General features: G+C 48.7%; 1 protein-coding gene across 7 annotated transcripts in view; it reads left to right on the top strand.

Annotated features, from left to right (window-relative positions):
* The window catches only part of LOC120375049 (uncharacterized oxidoreductase YjhC-like), a 62,116-nt gene extending 44,750 nt beyond the window's left edge, over positions 1–17,366 (top strand). For 6 of the 7 annotated variants that reach the window (XM_039495628.1, XM_039495631.1, XM_039495629.1 and 3 more), the window contains exons 11-14: positions 5,434–5,568; positions 6,199–6,300; positions 8,496–8,660; positions 17,025–17,366. In XM_039495628.1, coding sequence (XP_039351562.1) covers positions 5,434–5,568; positions 6,199–6,300; positions 8,496–8,660; positions 17,025–17,174 — 552 coding nt within the window. In that variant the 3' untranslated portion in view covers positions 17,175–17,366. The remainder of the gene's footprint in view (positions 1–5,433; positions 5,569–6,198; positions 6,301–8,495; positions 8,661–17,024) is intronic. The other variant, XM_039495633.1, reaches the window with a different exon arrangement.
* The last annotated feature ends 1,208 nt before the right edge of the window (positions 17,367–18,574 follow it).

The raw sequence follows: 18,574 nt of genomic DNA, 5'->3' as shown, positions 1-18,574 counted from the left end.
CAGAACAACTGCATTCACAGCTTCAGCGTTGGCACTCCACCGTGTCCCTGAGAGGAATTTTAGCACTGGGCATCCCTCTGGTAGTGAATCTCTAAGAATCATCCAATGACTGGTTGATGCAGAGAAAAAATTGTAAAATTCTTGGACAAATCCAAAAAAAGAAACTGCTTCAACACAATAATCCATGGCAGACTGGCCAACAAGGTGGAGTGAGTGTACAGCTCATTGTATGGAATCCACCAAAGAATTGCACTCTTTTATCTTTGCCTGCATCCCTGAATATTTGCCATTCATATTACTTGAATTGTCAGAGCTTTGGCCACAACAAAGGCTGATGTCAATCCCATTTTCGGTGAGGAAATGGCGTAGGTACGAGGCAAGTTTCTCCCCTGTGTGACTGGTGATGTTTATGAGGGTCATGAAACACTCAGCTGGTCTGCTGGGTAGCACATAATGCAAGATGACAGTCAGCTGATCTACATGTGACACATCCGGTGTTGAGTCGACGGACAGTGAAAAATATCCCAAAGCTTTGATCTCATCTACAATGGCTGATAGCATCTTCTTCGCCAGCAGTGCAATGAATTCATCACAAATAGTCTTTGATAGATATGATGTATCGCCTTTTCCACGATTTGTGCGTTCATTGATCTGCTGAGCTAAGAAAGGGTGAAACTTAATGATTAGCTCTAGAACGCCAAGATAATTGCCATTGTGTTTCGATCCAACAGTCTCATCTGAGCCATGGAATGGCAGAACACGCTCAGCAAAAAAACCTATGGTTTCAACTACTTGCCTGAGAACATTCTTCCAGTAAGCACTAGCTTCCAAAACTGGTTTTCCATTTGGGTATCAATTCTGCCATTAACTTTCTTTCAGGCATGGTAGCTGCTAACTGACAATATATGCTGCTCACTCATTGCATGATTGGTAATGTATGCGGTATTCTTCCAATCACTGAAGCCTTCACAGAACATTCCCCACTTTTTGGTATCAGAAAACAGGCGGCAGTAAAAACAGTTCACTTTCTACTTAGAAGGTGAATAGATGAGCCATTATCGCTTGCCAATCTGTTTGTTAAGCTTCACATATTGAAACATTGATTTGATCAGATAATGATTCTGATTGGTGTACTCTCGCTTTGCCAATGAAAAGTCAGCAGCTAGATCCTGGCATTTCTGTCCAATATGTAATGAGATCTTGAGAAGTCATGTCCCACTTGCCTGGATCGCTGGAGTGTATTAGTATCAGAGGGGTCGCCGTGTTAGTCTGGTTCTGTAGAAGCAGCAAAGAATCCTGTGGCACCTTATAGACTAACAGATGTTTTGTAGCATGAGCTTTCGTGGGTGAACACCCACTTCTTCGGATGCAAGCAGTGGAAATTTCCAGGGGCAGGTGTGTATATATAAGCAAGCAAGAAGCAAGCTAGAGATAACGAGGTTAGATCAATCAGGGAGGATGGGGCCCTGTTCCAGCAGCTGAGGTGTGAAAACCAAGGGAGGAGAAACTGGTTCTGTAATTGGCAAGCCATTCACAGTCTTTGTTTAGTCCTAAACTGATGGTGTTAAATTTGCAGATGAACTGGAGCTCAGCAGTTTCTCTCTGGAGTCTGGTCCTAAAGTTTTTTTGCTGGAGGATGGCCACCTTAAAATCTGCTATTGTGTGGCCAGGTGGACACAAATGGACACAAATCAGACATTAGGAATGGCAATGTACAAAAACCTGTAGGAGAACACTTCAACCTCCCTGGCCACACAATAGCAGATTTTAAGGTGGCGATCCTGCAGCAAAAAAACTTTAGGACCAGACTCCAGAGAGAAACTGCTGAGCTCCAGTTCATCTGCAAATTTAACACCATCAGTTTAGGACTAAACAAAGACTGTGAATGGCTTGCCAATTACAGAACCAGTTTCTCCTCCCTTGGTTTTCACACCTCAGCTGCTGGAACAGGGCCCCATCCTCCCTGATTGATCTAACCTCGTTATCTCTAGCTTGCTTCTTGCTTGCTTATATATACACACCTGCCCCTGGAAATTTCCACTGCTTGCATCCGAAGAAGTGGGTGTTCACCCACGAAAGCTCATGCTACAAAACATCTGTTAGTCTATAAGGTGCCACAGGATTCTTTGCTGCTTCTGGAGTGTATTTACTATCACTGGGAAAGTCATCAGAGGGGTGGGGTGAGACTGCAGCTAGAGAAGTCACAGAAAGCTGCTCCTTTTCATCAGGCACAGGTGCAGCAGGTTCACTTGGGCTGGTATTTGCCTGGACTTCTTCACCACCAGACTTAGTAGGAGGAAAAAATGTTAGGAGAGGAGTTCCTATCAGCACTACATCTTGTCTTTGCCGTCTTTCTTGGGCCTCCTTCAGTTTCTGCCATCCTCCTTTTCTCTACGTGGTTTCTGTCGTCCAGTGTAGGCCTAGTGTGTACAAAGTTCAATATTGCTTGGGCCCACAAACACTCACTTAGCCCGCAATGACAAAATCACAACCACCATAAATTGAATTCACAGTCTTGATGGATTAATTTGTACAAAGCAATATCTAATGAGACCAAAAATTTCATATGGCCCCGCTACCATCGCTCAGCTGGAGGGCCTGCAGTGGGGCCTAAACATTGGAGGGCCTAAGGCTTTAGCCTTATTAGCCTTAATCTGGCCCTGGTGCCTTCTGATGTACTGGGGTCCCACTGAGCCCACCTGTTCCACCAGCCTGGGCTCCCTCGCCCTGTCCTGCTGAGCCAGGCCCTCCAGCCTCCTCCAGAACACACACAGGTAGGGACCCTCCCAGCTGCAGAAGGACACAGACACTGAGGTCAGCTCTGCCTGGGAAGAATCAGCTTGGGGATTTCCCAGCATTCAAGTGCACACTCACTCTGGGGTGCAAACCCAAAATTGTATTGTCTTGCGCTGCACAGAGAACTGTACAGCATAAGCTCATGAATATCGCCCCCTCCCTCAGTGTGGAGCAAGAGATGCACAGCTTCCCCCCTCCCCCATTATGAATTGCACAAACTGGTTTAGAGAAAACAAAAACAAGTTTATTAACTACAAAGGATAGATTTTAAGTGATTCTAAGGCATAGCAAACAGAGCAAAGCAGATTACTGAGCAAATAAACACACAAACTAAGCTTAATACTCTAAAGAAACTGGCTACAAGTAGTAATTTTTCACCCTAAATGTTGTTTTAAGCAGGTTGCAGAGTTTCTTGAAGACAAACTGCTCTTGCTTGCAGCTTAGAACTCCAGTTATTCCTTTCACAGGCCAGACACCACCTAGCCTGGAACCAGTCCTTTCTTCTCCAGTTCAGTTTTGGGTGTTTTCGGCAGTCATCTCGGGCGGGGAGTCCATGAAGAACTGACCTTGATAAATCCACTCCCCAGCCTTAAATAGGATTTACATATGGCGGGAATCCTTTTTTTCCCAGTTTGATCGCACCCCTTACTAATGGAAAAATACTAGCAGTCCAAGATGGAGTCCAGTACCAGGTGACATGATCACATGACCCTGCAGTGTCAAAGCAGTCATAAATCCTCAGGAAGACTTCCTAGGAAGGTGGGAGGTTAGCATCTTCAAATCCTATTGTTCTTCCTAATGGCCCATTGACTAACCAGCCAGACGGATTGCATTTTGTCTGGTGGGCATTCCCCAGGTGCAAACCCACTTGGAATTGTTACACAGTCAATATTCCTAACTTCAGGTACAGAAATGATACATGCATACAAATAGGATAATCATACTCAGTAAATCATAACCTTTCCAATGATATCTCACATGACCCACCTGGCCTAAACCACATCTTAGTTATGCCAAAATCATATTATAACAATATTTTTATGAAGAATATGGGGCATGGTGTCACAATTGAGTCCATAAGCAGACACAAGTGGCTGAACCAGTGAACACTAGTTTCAGGAAAAAAAGAGTCAAGTGTCTCTGAACTGTAGTGGTCACGTTGCTGGGGAAAGCCGTAGATGGCACAGACTCCCGTTAGTGTCAGTGTGCAGTAAGGCAGGGGGCATGGCCTGAGGAAAGTTGGGCATGGCATGCCCACTCCCGTTGTGCTGAACTCCAAATCCAGCAGGAGATTTAGCCACTGTGGACACTGTGAGGATATCTGTGCTGTTTCTTTAAATCACTGGGAGGTGGTTGCGGAAGGTTGGAGGCAGAAGCTATACAGTGAAGCAGAGAAAGAGAAGCTTGTGGGGTGGTATTTTTCTCCTTATTCTAAAAGTTACTTGTTCATTGTTAAAAGAAGCAACTCATTGATTCTTTACCATTGTCACTTGACAAGCACTCTTTCCAGCTGCAAGCTACAATAAATCAGCCTGGAGTCCTGCTGCTGCTGCCTGCTCTCCGGTAGCCTGCCAGTGTAAAGTGGAGGCATATGAACAGCACCTTCACTGGTGTTGGTTGTGATTCAGGGGTGACCTGAGGAGGCCAGTGGAGAATCCCAGGGATAGCAAGAATTCATAAGACTTTTCAAGGCTGGAAAGGACCATTATGATCATCTGGACTGAACTTTTTCATAATACAGGCCATGGAATTTCACCTTCCTCAAGCTCATACCTTCTCAGCTGAGCTATAGCGAAGGCTACGATTTTATCATGGGTATTTTTAGTAAAAGTCATGGACAGGTCACAGGCAAGAAACAAAATATCACGTCCCATGACCTGTCCATGACTTATACCACAAATAACCCTGTCTGAATCTTGGAGGTTGGGGGGTGCCCAGGGGCCCACAGCACCAGCTGCAGGGAGGGAGCCCCGGGCTCAGCCATACTGGCCGCTGCAGAAGTCAGACAGACACGGAGCCCTAGCTATAGCATATCTGTTAGAATTCCAATTTTGATTTAAAGATTTCAAGGCGAATCCACCACCTACCTAGGTAAGTTGTTCCAATAGCTAATTACCCTTTAGTTAAAAAAACATAATTTTATTTCCCATCTTAATTTGTCTGGCTTCTGCACCCAGACACTGGATCTTTTTATGCCTTTGTCACCTAGAAACCCCCCAGCTATCAGAAATCTTCTCTTCACGTAGGAAATTAGACTGATCAAGTCGCCTGTTGACCTAGAGTCACTCCTGTAGCTCTCTTCTGAGCTCTTTCCAATTTGTTAACATCATTTTTAAAGTGTGGACACCAGAAGTGGGCCCAACGTACACAGAGATACCACCACCTCTGGACTCCTACTTGATACTCCCGTTTATACCTCAGTGGATCATGCTAACTCTCTTGCCACAGCATCACGCTGAGAGTTCGTGTTGTTTACCTACAGGAACAGTTTTGTGACCCAGCTGTAGCAAATGGTTCTGATTTCTGTACATATAAATGAGAATTTGGTCCAAGATAAGAGGCAAGTTTCTTGCCTTTTTAGAAGAGATAAGAATACGGTATGTCTTGCATAAGTAACATTGTTGTTATTTTTTGTAGGGTTATTTTAATTGGCCAGTATCTGTTGTGTGCAATAGTGGTGTTTGTGACATAGAATCTGTGACAGAGGCCCTACGCAGCGGTCCATATGGAAGATGTGTTTATGAATGTGACAATGATGTTGTCAGTAACCAGGTATGATATTTTTGTTCATCTAGCCAGTGTATGTAAAATATTATTTATTTACTTACATTTTTAAAAATTGTAGAAGTTAGTTCTGAGTATGAAACCAGTGCACTTCAATTTGTATATCTTAAAGTAAACCAGGTTAAGTTGTTTTATTTGGTTAAAGTTTTCCCTGTTTGAGATTTTGTAAGGAAAGATTGGCCCTTGAGAAAACGTTTGTGTGTAAGCTCTAGTCTTTTGGAAGTGCTTCCATAAGCATAGCTCTAATAACACCACTCTGAGACAGTGTGAATCTGCCAAGAGTCCTGCTGGAAAACGTAAACTATTGAAAAGTATCTTGTGTGCAGCACAAGATAAAACAAAGTAAAGCTCTTTGACAAATAGAGCGTATACAACACATGACTTCCGTGCTGCTCTTTAGAAATGCTCACAGCACACAACGCATGGATTTTACAGCTTGCCTCATGTGCTAGATCTGTAACTTCCATTAATTTCATCTTTCAGATGTTTGTGCTGTCTACTGTGTAACTCCTAGTTATATGAGAGACGGCAGGAAATACACCCTCACCCACTCCTGCCAGAGCCCTCTCAGCACTTTTAGAGCAGCTGTAGGTTTCTTAACTTCTTTACTCTTTGCAGGTTGTTAATATGGAGTTTGAAGGAGGAGCAACAGCTGCTTTTACTATGATGGCCTTCACGGAGCAGCTGGGTACAAGGAAAACCACAATCTATGGGACCAAGGTAAATTAATGGGTGATTGCTGCACTCGTCACCATTACTAGTTACTGGGCACAATCTTGTTCCCACTGAAATCAACGAGAGTTGTGGATAAGGCCTATTACACGGATATTATGGGTAAGGCCCTTTGTAAATCACAATTTAATGGACTCGATGGAAATCATGGAATTAGCCCTTTCCAACAGCAGGGTGGGAAGTGGGCATCCCTGCTCCCACCTCCCGGCTGAGGTTGCTCATTGGGGGGATTAGCAGGCGGGTCCCATTCGGGGGGTGGGGGGCTGGAAGATGGTAAGGGCAGTAGGGGAAGTGTCTGACCACATGGCACTAGATGGAATCAGGGCCTAGCTAACGCCGCACTGAGATCTGGCTCAGGCTGCCACTGCAGTTTCCTGTCTGGCCAGCAGGCAGAGAGAGGCAGTACTGACAATGCAGCGATTAGGAGTGGTCCCTGGCAGCCTTGGGGGAGACAGCGCAGGAGCCGAGACCAGGATCCATCCCCCCACTGTAGCCAGCACAATGTCTAGCACTGCAGCCACTTGGAATATGAGCAGCTGTGAGAGGAGGCCCTACCCTGATGGAGAGATCGGGGTGTGAGGTAGCCTGTTCCCCTGCAGGGTGATCGAAGTGTGAGGAAGGCCACGCCTTGGCAAGAGAATCAGGCTGGGGGGAGGGATCCCGGCCTCAGCTCCCCACCAGCTGGTGCTGCGTTGTCTCCCCTCAGGCTGCTGGAGGTTGCAATGAGGCGGACCAGGCCAGGGAGCTTAATCGTGGTGTTGTCAGTGCTGCAGCCTGGACAGACAGGAAGCAGCAGCAGTTGCTGGAGCTGAGCATGGAGCTAGCTGGACCCCAGTCCCTGACCTGGGTTGGGCTGGCCAGTACCATGTGGTAAAACACCAACACTCCCTGGGCTAGGACCAGCCCTCCACCTCCTACCACACTCGGGGATGGGACTGACCCGCTAACCTTGCTTCTGCCTTGCCACTGTTGGAAAAATCACAGCAGTTCAGGGGTGATCCGCGGCCATGCGTGTCCCATGAAATGCAAACATTTACCTGGGATGCTACCGTGAATTCAAAAAAGAAAAGAAAAAGTCTGTTCTTTTCTTAGGGCCTTAGTTATGGGGACACTACCTCATTCCCATTAAAGGCCAGAGAGACAGAGATACTGAGGGCCTGTATTCAGAGTGTGAGATATTCTGAACAACAGCTGTGGTAGTTTGGGAAGCTAGGAATGTGGAACAGTAGGCATTATGGAGGTAGAAGCAGCAAGTCTTGGACATGGCTTGGATGTGTGACTCAAAAAAGAGGGGCCAGATCAAAGATGATGCCTGGATTATGGGCCTTAGCGATTTTTGAATTAATACCTTGCTATAAACACTAACACTTCAGCGTATTGTGTGTGTAACTGCTCACAAAGTGTTGTTACGGGGAAGGGTCTTGCTGAGTGCAATAGTTTTTCATCTGTGTTGCTGCACTGGTTTACTGGACACCTCTGTTACGCAAACAACTATGGTCTAGTAATTCAGTGCTATGCCTGCTAACTGTCCCTTACAGACTGTTTTACCATATAGTATTTCCTGCTGTTTTATGCTGACTTTTGAGACACATTTTAAAGGCCTGTGACCATATGAGGCCGTTGTCAAACTGGAGGTCAGTGGCCAGCAAATAAACAAGTGCAATAGCTCTGTGATGCATTTTTGATCCTCCCGCTGATGAAGCTAGCCATTATTTTAATACCAGGTAGATGCTGTCCATAGTGAAGATATTAAAAACATACAGTGTAACTTTTCTAGGAGTGATCTTAATATCTTGTTTAGAGATTTTAATACATTTTAATTGTGATAGAAACTCATTGTGGACATTACATGTAAGGTGTGTCTACACTGCCCATATTGTAGTGTGGCCACACCGTGAGCAATGTGGACACGCTTTAGACACACTAGAAACATTAGGGAGGGATAGCTCAGTGGTTTGAGCATTGGCCTGCTAAACCCAGGGTTGTGAGTTCAATCCTTGAGGAGGCCACTTAGGGATCTGGGGCAAAAATTGGTCCTGCTAGTGAAGGCAGGGGCTGGACTAGATGACCTTTCAAGGTCCCTTCCAGTTCTAGGAGATTGGTATATCTCCAATTATTACTGTCAAAAATTCCGAGTGATGTGTTTAGAGAGGTGTGTTTTGTGCTTTACTCTGGACTTCTAGGGAGAACTATTCTGTGATGAGGGGGGATCAGTGCAAGTTTTTGACTTTTGCACAAGAGAGAAAACTGCTTATCCAACAAACAAAGCCGCATTCATTCCAAGCCATTTAATGGGGCACGATGGAGCTGACTACTATCTGATGGACAACTTTATTTCAGCGTTAACTGTAAGTTCTCTTTGTCAACCCTGCCACAAGTGTAGGGATTTCCACAATAACAGACATTCAATACAAGCAGCAATGGTAGCAGAAGTCCCGTTATTTAGACATCTCATCCACCATTCTACAAGCCCCTTCTGAGAAACTTCTCTAGACTATAGTCACATTTCTGGGTGATGAGGGGATAATTACATCTTAAGTGTGGATTTGGAATGCATTTACAACTTAAAATGACAATATTTTTGTATGTTGGCTGTCCCTTATCTCCTAATTCAGAAAAAAGACTGCAAGATAAAATGTGGTTTATAAAATGGCTCTTCCTTCAAATGTTAAAACTTTGAGTGTCAGAGGAAGCTGGAACATCAGCTAAAGTTTGTCTTCTGAGGATGCAAAGTTTTAAGTAAAGGAGATGTCACACAGCCCTCGGACCTCAGCGCTCACATTTACTTCTGTTTTTATTTTTTAAAACGATGACAATCCTATGTAAAACCCCCTTGTGAATTAGGGTTGCGCAAGTGCATGTCTTCACAAAAACACAAACATCAAAAAGCACAAAACACGTAAGTTAAAGGAACATTCATTCTCAACACAATACCGATCTCCAAGCGTTAGGTTACTACCATGATGCAACTCAACCACTTCAAAAAGAATCCCGAATAACTGGAGTGAGTTAAAGCTACAAGAATGATGTGTGGTCTGACAGCATATTCCGCAAAGAGAAACTTTGCGTCAGTCCATTTAGTTCACCTCAGAGAAGGTTAAGAGGTGAGTTGATGATGGTGCTATAGTAATCTACATAGGGAGCAGATATCTGCTACTAGAGGACTCTTTAATCTAGCAGACAAAGGTGTTATGAGATCCACTGGCTGGAAGTTGAAGTCAGCAAAGTTGAAACTTGCAGTAAGATGCCAGCAGTTCTACGAAGGAGGGTAATGACCACAGTTCTTGGTAATCTGTTCCAGTGGTTAAATTACCACACTTTGTCTTTAAATCAAGGCTTTGATGCTTTTCTAAGATATATAATTTAGTTCAAACACAAATTGTTGGACCGGCTGCAGGAATTTCTGGGTAAACTCCATGGCCTGTGTCATGCAGGAGGTCAGACTAAATTATCATAGTTGTCCCTTCTAGCCACACCAACATGCTAACTGAAACAGCAATGCACAGTGTTAATTATCACTGTTAATTGGCTGTGTTGTGTAACGTTATGAACGTACACATGCAGTGGTAGGACTGTACATTCCAGTACAAGAGGGTCTGCAGCAGGGATTGAACTTGGAACTACAAGGGTCTGTTTATTGCCTGAGCTAAAAGTCTGTAGCTGTAGCAGACAAATAAACATCTGTGTGGCCCAGTCAATAGAGGGGGGACAGAGAACTAGGCTTTGCCATCCGGGGTTGTGTGGTGTTGTGTGCGGTGTAGCTGATCCCATCTCTTTAAAGTAACACGGCTCGATACACAGCCAGTGGCGCATTACCGTATGGGCCAGCGGGGCCGTGCCCAGAGGCCCCGACCAATTGGGGGCCCCACAGGAGTAGCTGGAACCACGGGCACAGCCCCTGCTCCTTCTCTCTCCCCCTCCCGCTCCTCTTCCCCCCGAGGCCCCAGCCCAGCCCAGCCAGAGAAGCCTGTGGGACTGGTGAGCAATTCCCCCCGCCCAGAGATGCCAACTTTCCCCAGTGCCGGTGGGTGCTCATGCCCCCCCCCCGCCCTTGGCCCCGCCCCGACTCCACCCTTTCCCTGCCCCTGCCTCGCCCCCATTCCAACCCCTTCCCCAAAGTCCCCACCCCAACTCCGCCCCTTCGCTGCTCTTATTGGACCCCTTCCCCAAATCCCCGTCCGGGCCCAGCCTCCTCCCCGAGCGCCGCATTCCCCCTCCACCCCCTCCCTCCCAGCGCTTGCCGCTCAGAAGAGCTGTTTCGCGGCGCAGGCACTGGGAGCTAAGGGGGAAGCGGGTACGCGGTGCACTCGGGAGGAGGAGGAGGTGAGCTGGTGCGGGGAGCTGCCGGTGGGCGCTAAGCACCCACCAATTTTTCCTCGTGGGTGCTCCAGCCTTGGCCCCGAGCCCTGCCACTCACCCTCCCTCCAAGCTTCTTTTTGGCAAAACTGGGCATTTGTTCCGTTGGCGCTTGCCAACTGATGATCAGCTGGCAAGAGCAAATAGGACAAATGCCCACTTTTGCCAAAAAAGTTGGGATGTCTGGGCCCAAAATGGGACGTCTGGTCATCCTAGGCCGGGGTCCCCAAACCTTTTCAGTCGCACTCACACACACACACACCCCGGAGCCAGGGCAGGAGTGGGGCCGGGGCCCACAGTCAGGGGCTGTGAGTGGGGATGCGGCTAGGAGCAGAGTCACAGCTGGGGCAGGGCTGGGGTGCCAGGAGTAGGGCTGGGCCCTGCCGGGCCCCCCTAAACATTCCTCCATGCCTCCCTGCTGGGGCGGCCCCACAGTTTGGGAACCCCGCCCTGGGCTGTGGTAAGAGCTACCCAGGGAGTCCAGGCAGCTGTGGGGAGCCCTGGACCCTGCACCTGAGGGCAGCCCCCAGCCCTTGTCCCTGCCCCCCAGTGCATGCTGCCCAGGGCAGGTGGAGGGTCCAGGGCTCCCCACGGTGGCCCAGGCTCCCTGGGCAGTTCTTACCATGGCCCAGCTTCTGGCCAGACCAGAGGGCGGAGCCTTGGGGGAAGGGAAGGAGTAGAGGGTGGGGCCCCATGGTGGGGGAGGGTTGTGGGGGGCCCAAATATTCTTTGTGCCCAGGGCCCCAGTATATCATAATCTGCCTCTGTACACAGCTACACCTAGTGAAGTCCAGGGAGCTGCAAAGGATCCATTTGAATTACCCCTGTAATGCCCCACACTGGGATCTAGAAGTCGTGAGGTGTTGGAACCACCACCCAGGGATTCTCTACTGATGCTGGGGGAATCCCAATTCTGGAAATGCCATTTTTCTGGTCCTTTTGCACCAAGGATCTGGCTCATAATGTTAACATTGTGAAGTTCAGGTGTGTTTTTGAGAAATATCTTTGTGTGACCAGTGTTACGTTTTTCTTTATCTAGGGCATGGTATATGGAGATGCTAAAAACTGCAATTTTAAGATTATAACTATTAACTGTAGCATTGGAAAGTCAGAGCTAAGATTGTGTATTGCAGAGTGATCAGTCATTTGATGTGTACATTTGAGAATGAGGCGATAGCACTAGTTGAATCGAAGGTGAGTGTGTTAGAGTATTATTATCTTGGCAAGATTAAATATCATGATAGTAGGCCAGTGCTTGGAAACTGATGTGTACTGGCTATGTATGTTGCCTTCATTTGTAACTTGCTTGCTTTTTAATGCTTGAGGATTGTTTCATTAAATGTTTTGGAGAAACTAACTCTTAAATATTTGTATTTAGTTTGTGAGCCAGTAATTTGCCCAGAGTGTGGATTGTTAATTTTGAAAGCAATTCAAGTATTTAAAAAAATTATACGTTTTAAGAATTCACCCATTTATTTGTACCCTACATTAATACTTCGGGATTTTTAAGTGAAAAGGACAAAAGTGAATTTCAAAAAGTAGTTAAAACTCACATCACACCTGTGTTGTACGTAAAACTTACATTTGTTTTACAGAAACTGTAGCAAAGAGAGGCTCAGTGGTTTCTCCTGGTTTCTCAGCAAGTTAATGGTAGAACCAAAACCAGAACCCAGATCTCCTGACTACCAGCTGCCTCGTTGCTACTTTTGCTGACATCATGTGGGAGGGAAAGCCATTGGATTCATAGCTATTAAGACTGGATAGATACGGATATGAATACCTAATATCTTTCTTTGACAAGGTAACAAGCCTTGTGGACAGAGGGGAAGCGGTAGGTGTGGTATAGCTTTACTTTAGTAAGGTTTTTGATACTTTCTTGTATCACAGTCAAGCTGGAAGGCATAACGAGTGGGGTCCCGCAGGGATCGGTTCTGTTCAATATCTTCATCAATGATTTAGATAATGGCATAGCGAGAACACTTACAAAGTTTGCGGACGATACCAAGCTGGGAGGGGTTGCAAGTGCTTTGGAGGACAGGATTAAAATTCAAAATGATCTGGACAAACTGGAGAAATGGTCTGAAGTAAACAGGATGAAATTCAATAAAGACAAATGCAAAGTACTCCCCTTAGGACAGCACAATCAGATGCACGCATACAAAACGGGAAATGACTGTGTAGAAAGGAGCCCTGCGGAAAGGGATCTCAGGGGGTCATAATGAACCACAAGCTAAATATGAGTTAACAGTATAACACTTGCAAAAAATAGCGAACATCATTCTGGGCAGGATTAGCAGGAGTGCTGTAAGCAAGACACAAGAAGTAACCCTTCTGCTCTACTCCACGCTGATATGGCCTCAGCTAGAGTGTTGTGTCTTGGTCTGGGTGCCACATTTCCGGAGGGATGTGGACAAATGGGAGAAGGTCCAGAGGAGAGCAACAAAAATGATTAAGGGTCTAGAAGGGGGGTTCTCAAGCTTTTTCTTTCGGAGGCCACCCACAACATGCTATAAAAACTCCAGGGCCCAGCGTGGGAGGGGGAGGCTCTGGGCCAGGGGAGAGGGGAAACGCGGGCATAGATATAGTTTGACTTCTATTTTGGGTGGGCAGGGGCCAGTGAGGCTCACGCCAGCTCCGCACGTCGGGGTCTGGGGAGGGAATCTCACCTCCAGACTCACCTCAGCAGGCCAGCTGCCTGTCTGGATGGGGCGGGGGGGGGGGGTGAACCAAAATTATAACTCAAAGGTAGGGGGCTCAGTTCAAAAAGTTTGAAAACAGCTCAGGGTGCGGGGGGGGGGGGTAGCTAGGGGCTGTGTGCAGGGAGGGGTAGCTCAGGGTGCAGGGAGGGGGTAGCTGGAGGCAGTGTGGGGGCAGGGGTAGCTCAGGGTGCGGGGGTAGCTGGGGCTGTGTGCAGGCAGGGGTCGCTAGGGGCTGTGTGGGGGCAGGGGTAGCTCAGGGTGCAGGGGGTCGCTAGGGGCTGTGTGGGGGCAGGGTGTAGCTCAGGGTGCAGGGGGTCGCTAGGGGCTGTGTGGGGCAGGGGTAGCTCAGGGTGCAGGGGGTCGCTAGGGGCTGTGTGGGGGCAGGGGGTAGCTCAGGGTGCAGGGGGTTGCTAGGGGCTGTGTGGGGGCAGGGGGTGGCTCAGGGTGCAGGGAGGGGGTCGCTAGGGGCGGTGTGGGGGCAGGGGGTAGCTCAGGGTGCAGGAGGGGTCGCTAGGGGCTGTGTGGGGGCAGGGGTAGCTCAGGGTGCGGGGGTCGCTAGGGGCTGTGTGCAGAGAGGGGTGGCTCAGGGTACAGGGAGGGGGTCGCTAGGGGCTGTGTGTGCAGGGAGGGGGTCGCTAGGGGCTGTGTGCAGGGAGGGGGCAGCTCAGGGTGCAGGGAGGGGGTCGCTAGGGGCTGTGTGTGCAGGGAGGGGGCAGCTCAGGGTACAGGGGGTGGGGAGAGGAGGAGGTGGAGGGGATTGTCTGGAACTGCCCCAGGACTGCCCTGCTCTTGCACTGTAGTTTGGGGGAGGTGTAACACCCCTGGGTACCCCCCTGGGCTCAGGGCTTCTGCCCCGTGGGGAGCACCAGGGCTCGGGGCTCCAGAATTGAGCCCTGCTGCTCCCGGCTTCAGCCCTGCGGGGGCCCCAGGGATCGGGGGTTCAGCCCTGCGGGAGGTGCTGGGGTTCAGGCTCTGGATTTTAGCCACAGGGCCCTGTGGCCCCCCTGAAAGGGTTCATGGACCCCCAGTGGGCCACGAACCACCTGTTGAGAACCGCTGGTCTAGAAAACATGAGCTATGAGGGAAGACTGAAAGAATTGGGTTCGTTTAGTCTGGAGAAGAGAAGACTGAGAGGGGACAGGACAACAGTTTTCAAGTATCTAAAAGGTTGTTACAAGGAGGAGGAGAAAAATTGTTCTTCTTAACCTCTGAGGACAGGACAAGAAGCAATGGGCTTAAATTGCAGCAAGGGAGGTTTAGGTTGGACATTAGGAAAAACTTCCTGCCAGCAAAGTTAAGCACAGGAACAAATTGCCTGGGGAGGTTGTGGAATCTCTGTCATTGTAGGTTCTTAGCAGGCTAGACAGTCACCTCTCGGGGATGGGGTAGATGAGTCAATTACTTGTTGTCAAGGTCCAAATTCTTCATCCATGTATAGTCAGGGGCCAGACTGCAGAGAAAGTCATTAAAAAAATAACGATAATATGTAAATAAAAAGATTTTGGGGTCCATTCAAAAGCATCTGGCAATCCAGATTTGGCCCATGATCTGCCTATTGACTACCATGGTCTAGGTAATACAGTAGAACCTCAGAGTTACGTACAGCTCGGGAATGGAGGTTGTTGGTGACTCCGAGATGTTCGTAACTCTGAACGAGCCGTTCTGGGATGCTCCCCAGGGCGGACGGCTCGGAACGGGGGCTCACAGCTCTGCAGTTGCTGCCCGGCAAGTTTCTGATTCTAGCCCAACTGCAAGGGTGAGGAGTGAGGCCCCCTGGGGCACTGTGGCAGGCTGGGGCCCATTAGAAGTGCGCTGCTCCTCCAGAGCGCAGCGTGCAGGCAGCAGGTCAGGCTCCAGCAGCTCACACTCTTGGCCAGGTTCCAGCAGCAGCTCAGGAAGTTTCTTTCCTGGACTGAGACTAAGGTTGCAAGCTTGTCCAGCTCCTGCCCAGAGTGGGGAAACAGCCCGTGACCAGTGCAGACCCCAGCACTTCTGCTCGGGAGCTCACAGTTACGCCTCTGAACCTCACCTGTCAGTGGCTGGCCTGTGTGGTGAGTAGGGGGTAGGGGTGGGGACAGGCAGCCCAGATGTGCCTAACTTTAAGATGCAATACCAGCACAGTACAGTACAGTACAGTATTTGTGGGAGGTGGTTGTTTTTTTGTCTCCGCTACTGCCTGATTGAATACCTCTGGGTCCAACTGGTGTCTGTTTGCCGGGTCAGTCCGTAACTCTGGTGTTCGTATTTTTGAGGTTCTCCTGTACTTAGTCCTGCCTTGAGTGCAGGGGACTGGACTAGATGAGATCTTGATGGCCCTTCCAGTCCTATGATTCCGTGGAAAGGACTAATGTGATTTTTCTAACCTGACCTCCTGCATTGCACCAACATGATTTTACCCAGAAATTCCCACAGTGGAGGGAATACTCATCCCTACTATTTAAGAGAACACAAAGGAGCCACTGATCAGGTTCCAGCTCTCAGCTGTATAGTGGTGTGCAGCCGAGCTCCTTGGCAGTAGGACGTATGCATCCCCGGCGGTGCTCCTTAAACGCCACCTCACACCTTAGCAGTCCAAGACTAGGTCTTCTGAGAGAGAATGCTCCTCAGCCACCAAGAAGGGGCCAGGCTTTACCTGAGCGCTGGGTTCATACTGAAACCTGCCTCTGGCAGTCGCCTTTTACTTCCAGATCTTCTACTGGATGGTTTAGGCAGGTAAGCATCACTCCTGCTCCCTTCCCAGAACCCCACCCCTCAATGCTACATGCACGTAAAGCAAACGTTGACAGATGATCTGTTTTGGTCATGAGCCAGAAGCATAGCTAATCCTCTGACTCTGTGCTGCGCTCTTCAGAAAACCACGGCAGAGAGCTTATTTGTAAATGGGAAGAAATAATCTGCATCTTTAAAGTTCTTTGAGACCACGATAAAAGTCATTTTTGAAGTGCAGAGTAGTATTCACTTGGCACTCGCACACTTAGTTGTACTCATTGCACACACGGAGGGCTCCTGACTTCCCTCCATCCCCTCAACCATGTGCCACCCTCCCATCCCCCTCTATTTCACAGATTCCCTGCATCTGCTCACCCCTCCATGTCACACGTTTCTTCATCGCCCCCAGGCAGGGCTGTGTGTGCCCTCTGTCCCTCCCATACCATACAGAAGTTCTGTACGCCTCCTCTCCCCAGACCAGGGTCCCCTCTTCTCCCCACCAGTATTTCTTTTCTTTCTGTCCGAGAGAGAAGTCATTTGAGGTGTCCCCATTTTAAAATTCTTTTGGGAAGATGAACAAAGCTGAGATTCCCCCAGCATTGGAGTGACTGAGTATAGGACCTCTCTCCGTTCAGCCAGTTATTACTAGACAACGTTGCCTCCCCTAATTATCAAAAGCTTTATTACTGAGCAGACTGTCGTTATTGGCAGTAACATTCTAATGAATATCTACTCCATTGAACTGTATGGTGATTGCCCAACCCTTGTCTAACTCTTGCTTTGGTACAACTCGCATAGTAAAGGGATGATAAACAATTTATTTCTGAATACTGCCTTGAGCCTGATCAGCTAGTCCCCTTGTGAGAGGGATGCAAGGATCCAGCTTTATAAACCAGACTTGTGTCTTTCATTCCTGTATCACTAGAAACAATTTTGTTTTTTAAACAGGAGAGTAAACCATCCCTCATTCAGACTGGTCCAGAAGCAACCCTGCAGTCCCACCTCCTTGTATTTGAGGCCGAGAAATCCAGAAAAGAAAACCGTGTTGTGTTTTTAGAAACTAGAAAGGAACTCTTCCCGAAGCCTACATACAAATGAACTTTTAAATTTGCTCCTTTTATATTTGAAGAGACGGAATAAAAACTGGTCCCAGTTACCAGGGAAATCATGTCTTGTTTATACTAATCTGGAATATATCTGGGGATGGGCACTTTATAAAATCAAATTTTGCATACTACAAATCTGTAAAATGCAAAAGGTTTGTTTATAGAATTTTATATATTGTTTCATTAATTTTGTTGGATAAAGAAAATATTAAAAATCATCTTCAGTATTTTTTTCTATCCTGGTTTCCTTTAAAGGACACAAAGCTTCTTCTGACAGCAGCACTTCACTTAACCCTTAAGTACACGCTTCCCTGAGAAACCAGCAGTTAGGAGGTACAGTGGGGAAGGTTTTGGCAGCATGGAAGTGAGTTTAAATCAGCAGTTCTCACATGCGGCCACCAGGGGCTTTTCGTGCAGTTGTAACAGCCTCCTGGGCAGTGATGGAGCAGCCAAAGCATCAGCCTCCCCCCTCCCCCGTTGCTCCTGCATGAGCCGCCGTGCACCACCTCTGGAGACAGATGGGGCGCAATGCTGCAGGGTCAAGGGGAGTCCTGAGCCACCTGTGGGGTGGGCAGGGCACGCTGGGGCTTGGGCTTCAGCCCTGGGTGAAAACAGGCCACAGGGTTTCAGCTGCATGGTTTGAGCCCCGGGCTCTGGCCACACAGCAGGGGGCGCTGACCCCTGGCTCCGGCCATGTGCCCTGGGCACTAACCCGTGGCCGTGTAGCAACAAGCGCTGGCTCCGGGCTCTGGCTGTGCGGTGGCAGTTGCTGGCCTCGGGCACCGACCCCCAGCCCCAGCCCCATGGTGGTGGGTGTTGATCCACAGCTCCGGCCGCACAGCTCCAACCCCCAGCTCCGGCCATACGGCAGCAGGGATCACTCACTGCCTCCCCCGGCCCCCATGTATCACCCCCAGCCCCTACTGCCTTCCTTGGTTCCACATCAACCCCCCCCATTGCCCCACCCCCCACTGCCTCCCCCAACCCCCACTGCCTCCCCCGGCCCCCATGTATCACCCCCAGCCCCCACTGCCTTCCCTGGTTCCACATCTATACCCCCCACTGCCTCCCCCAGCCCCCATGTATCACCCCCAGCCCCCACTGTCTTTCCCCATTCCACATCTATCCCCCCACTGCCTCCCCAGCCCCCATGTATCACCCCCAGCCCCCACTGCCTTCCCCGGTTCCACATTGTTGGTGGCACCAGGCATGACCCAGTGTTGACAGAGGGGTGGAAAATGACAGTGCCAATAAAGGCTCCCTGTATTAGGCCTCTGCTTGTCCGAACCGCGTCCATGTTTAGACTTTAATTAACTCCACAGGCTAGATGGAAAGAATGGAATGTGTGGCAACTAGTTATCAGTACCAGGAGGCAATTATACAGCCTGCTTG

This window comes from Mauremys reevesii, linkage group 11 (genome assembly GCF_016161935.1).
Source record: "Mauremys reevesii isolate NIE-2019 linkage group 11, ASM1616193v1, whole genome shotgun sequence".
Classification (NCBI taxonomy): Eukaryota; Metazoa; Chordata; order Testudines; family Geoemydidae; genus Mauremys; species Mauremys reevesii.
Note: the sequence above shows the minus strand (reverse complement) of the source record. Positions and strands in the feature narration are given on the sequence as shown.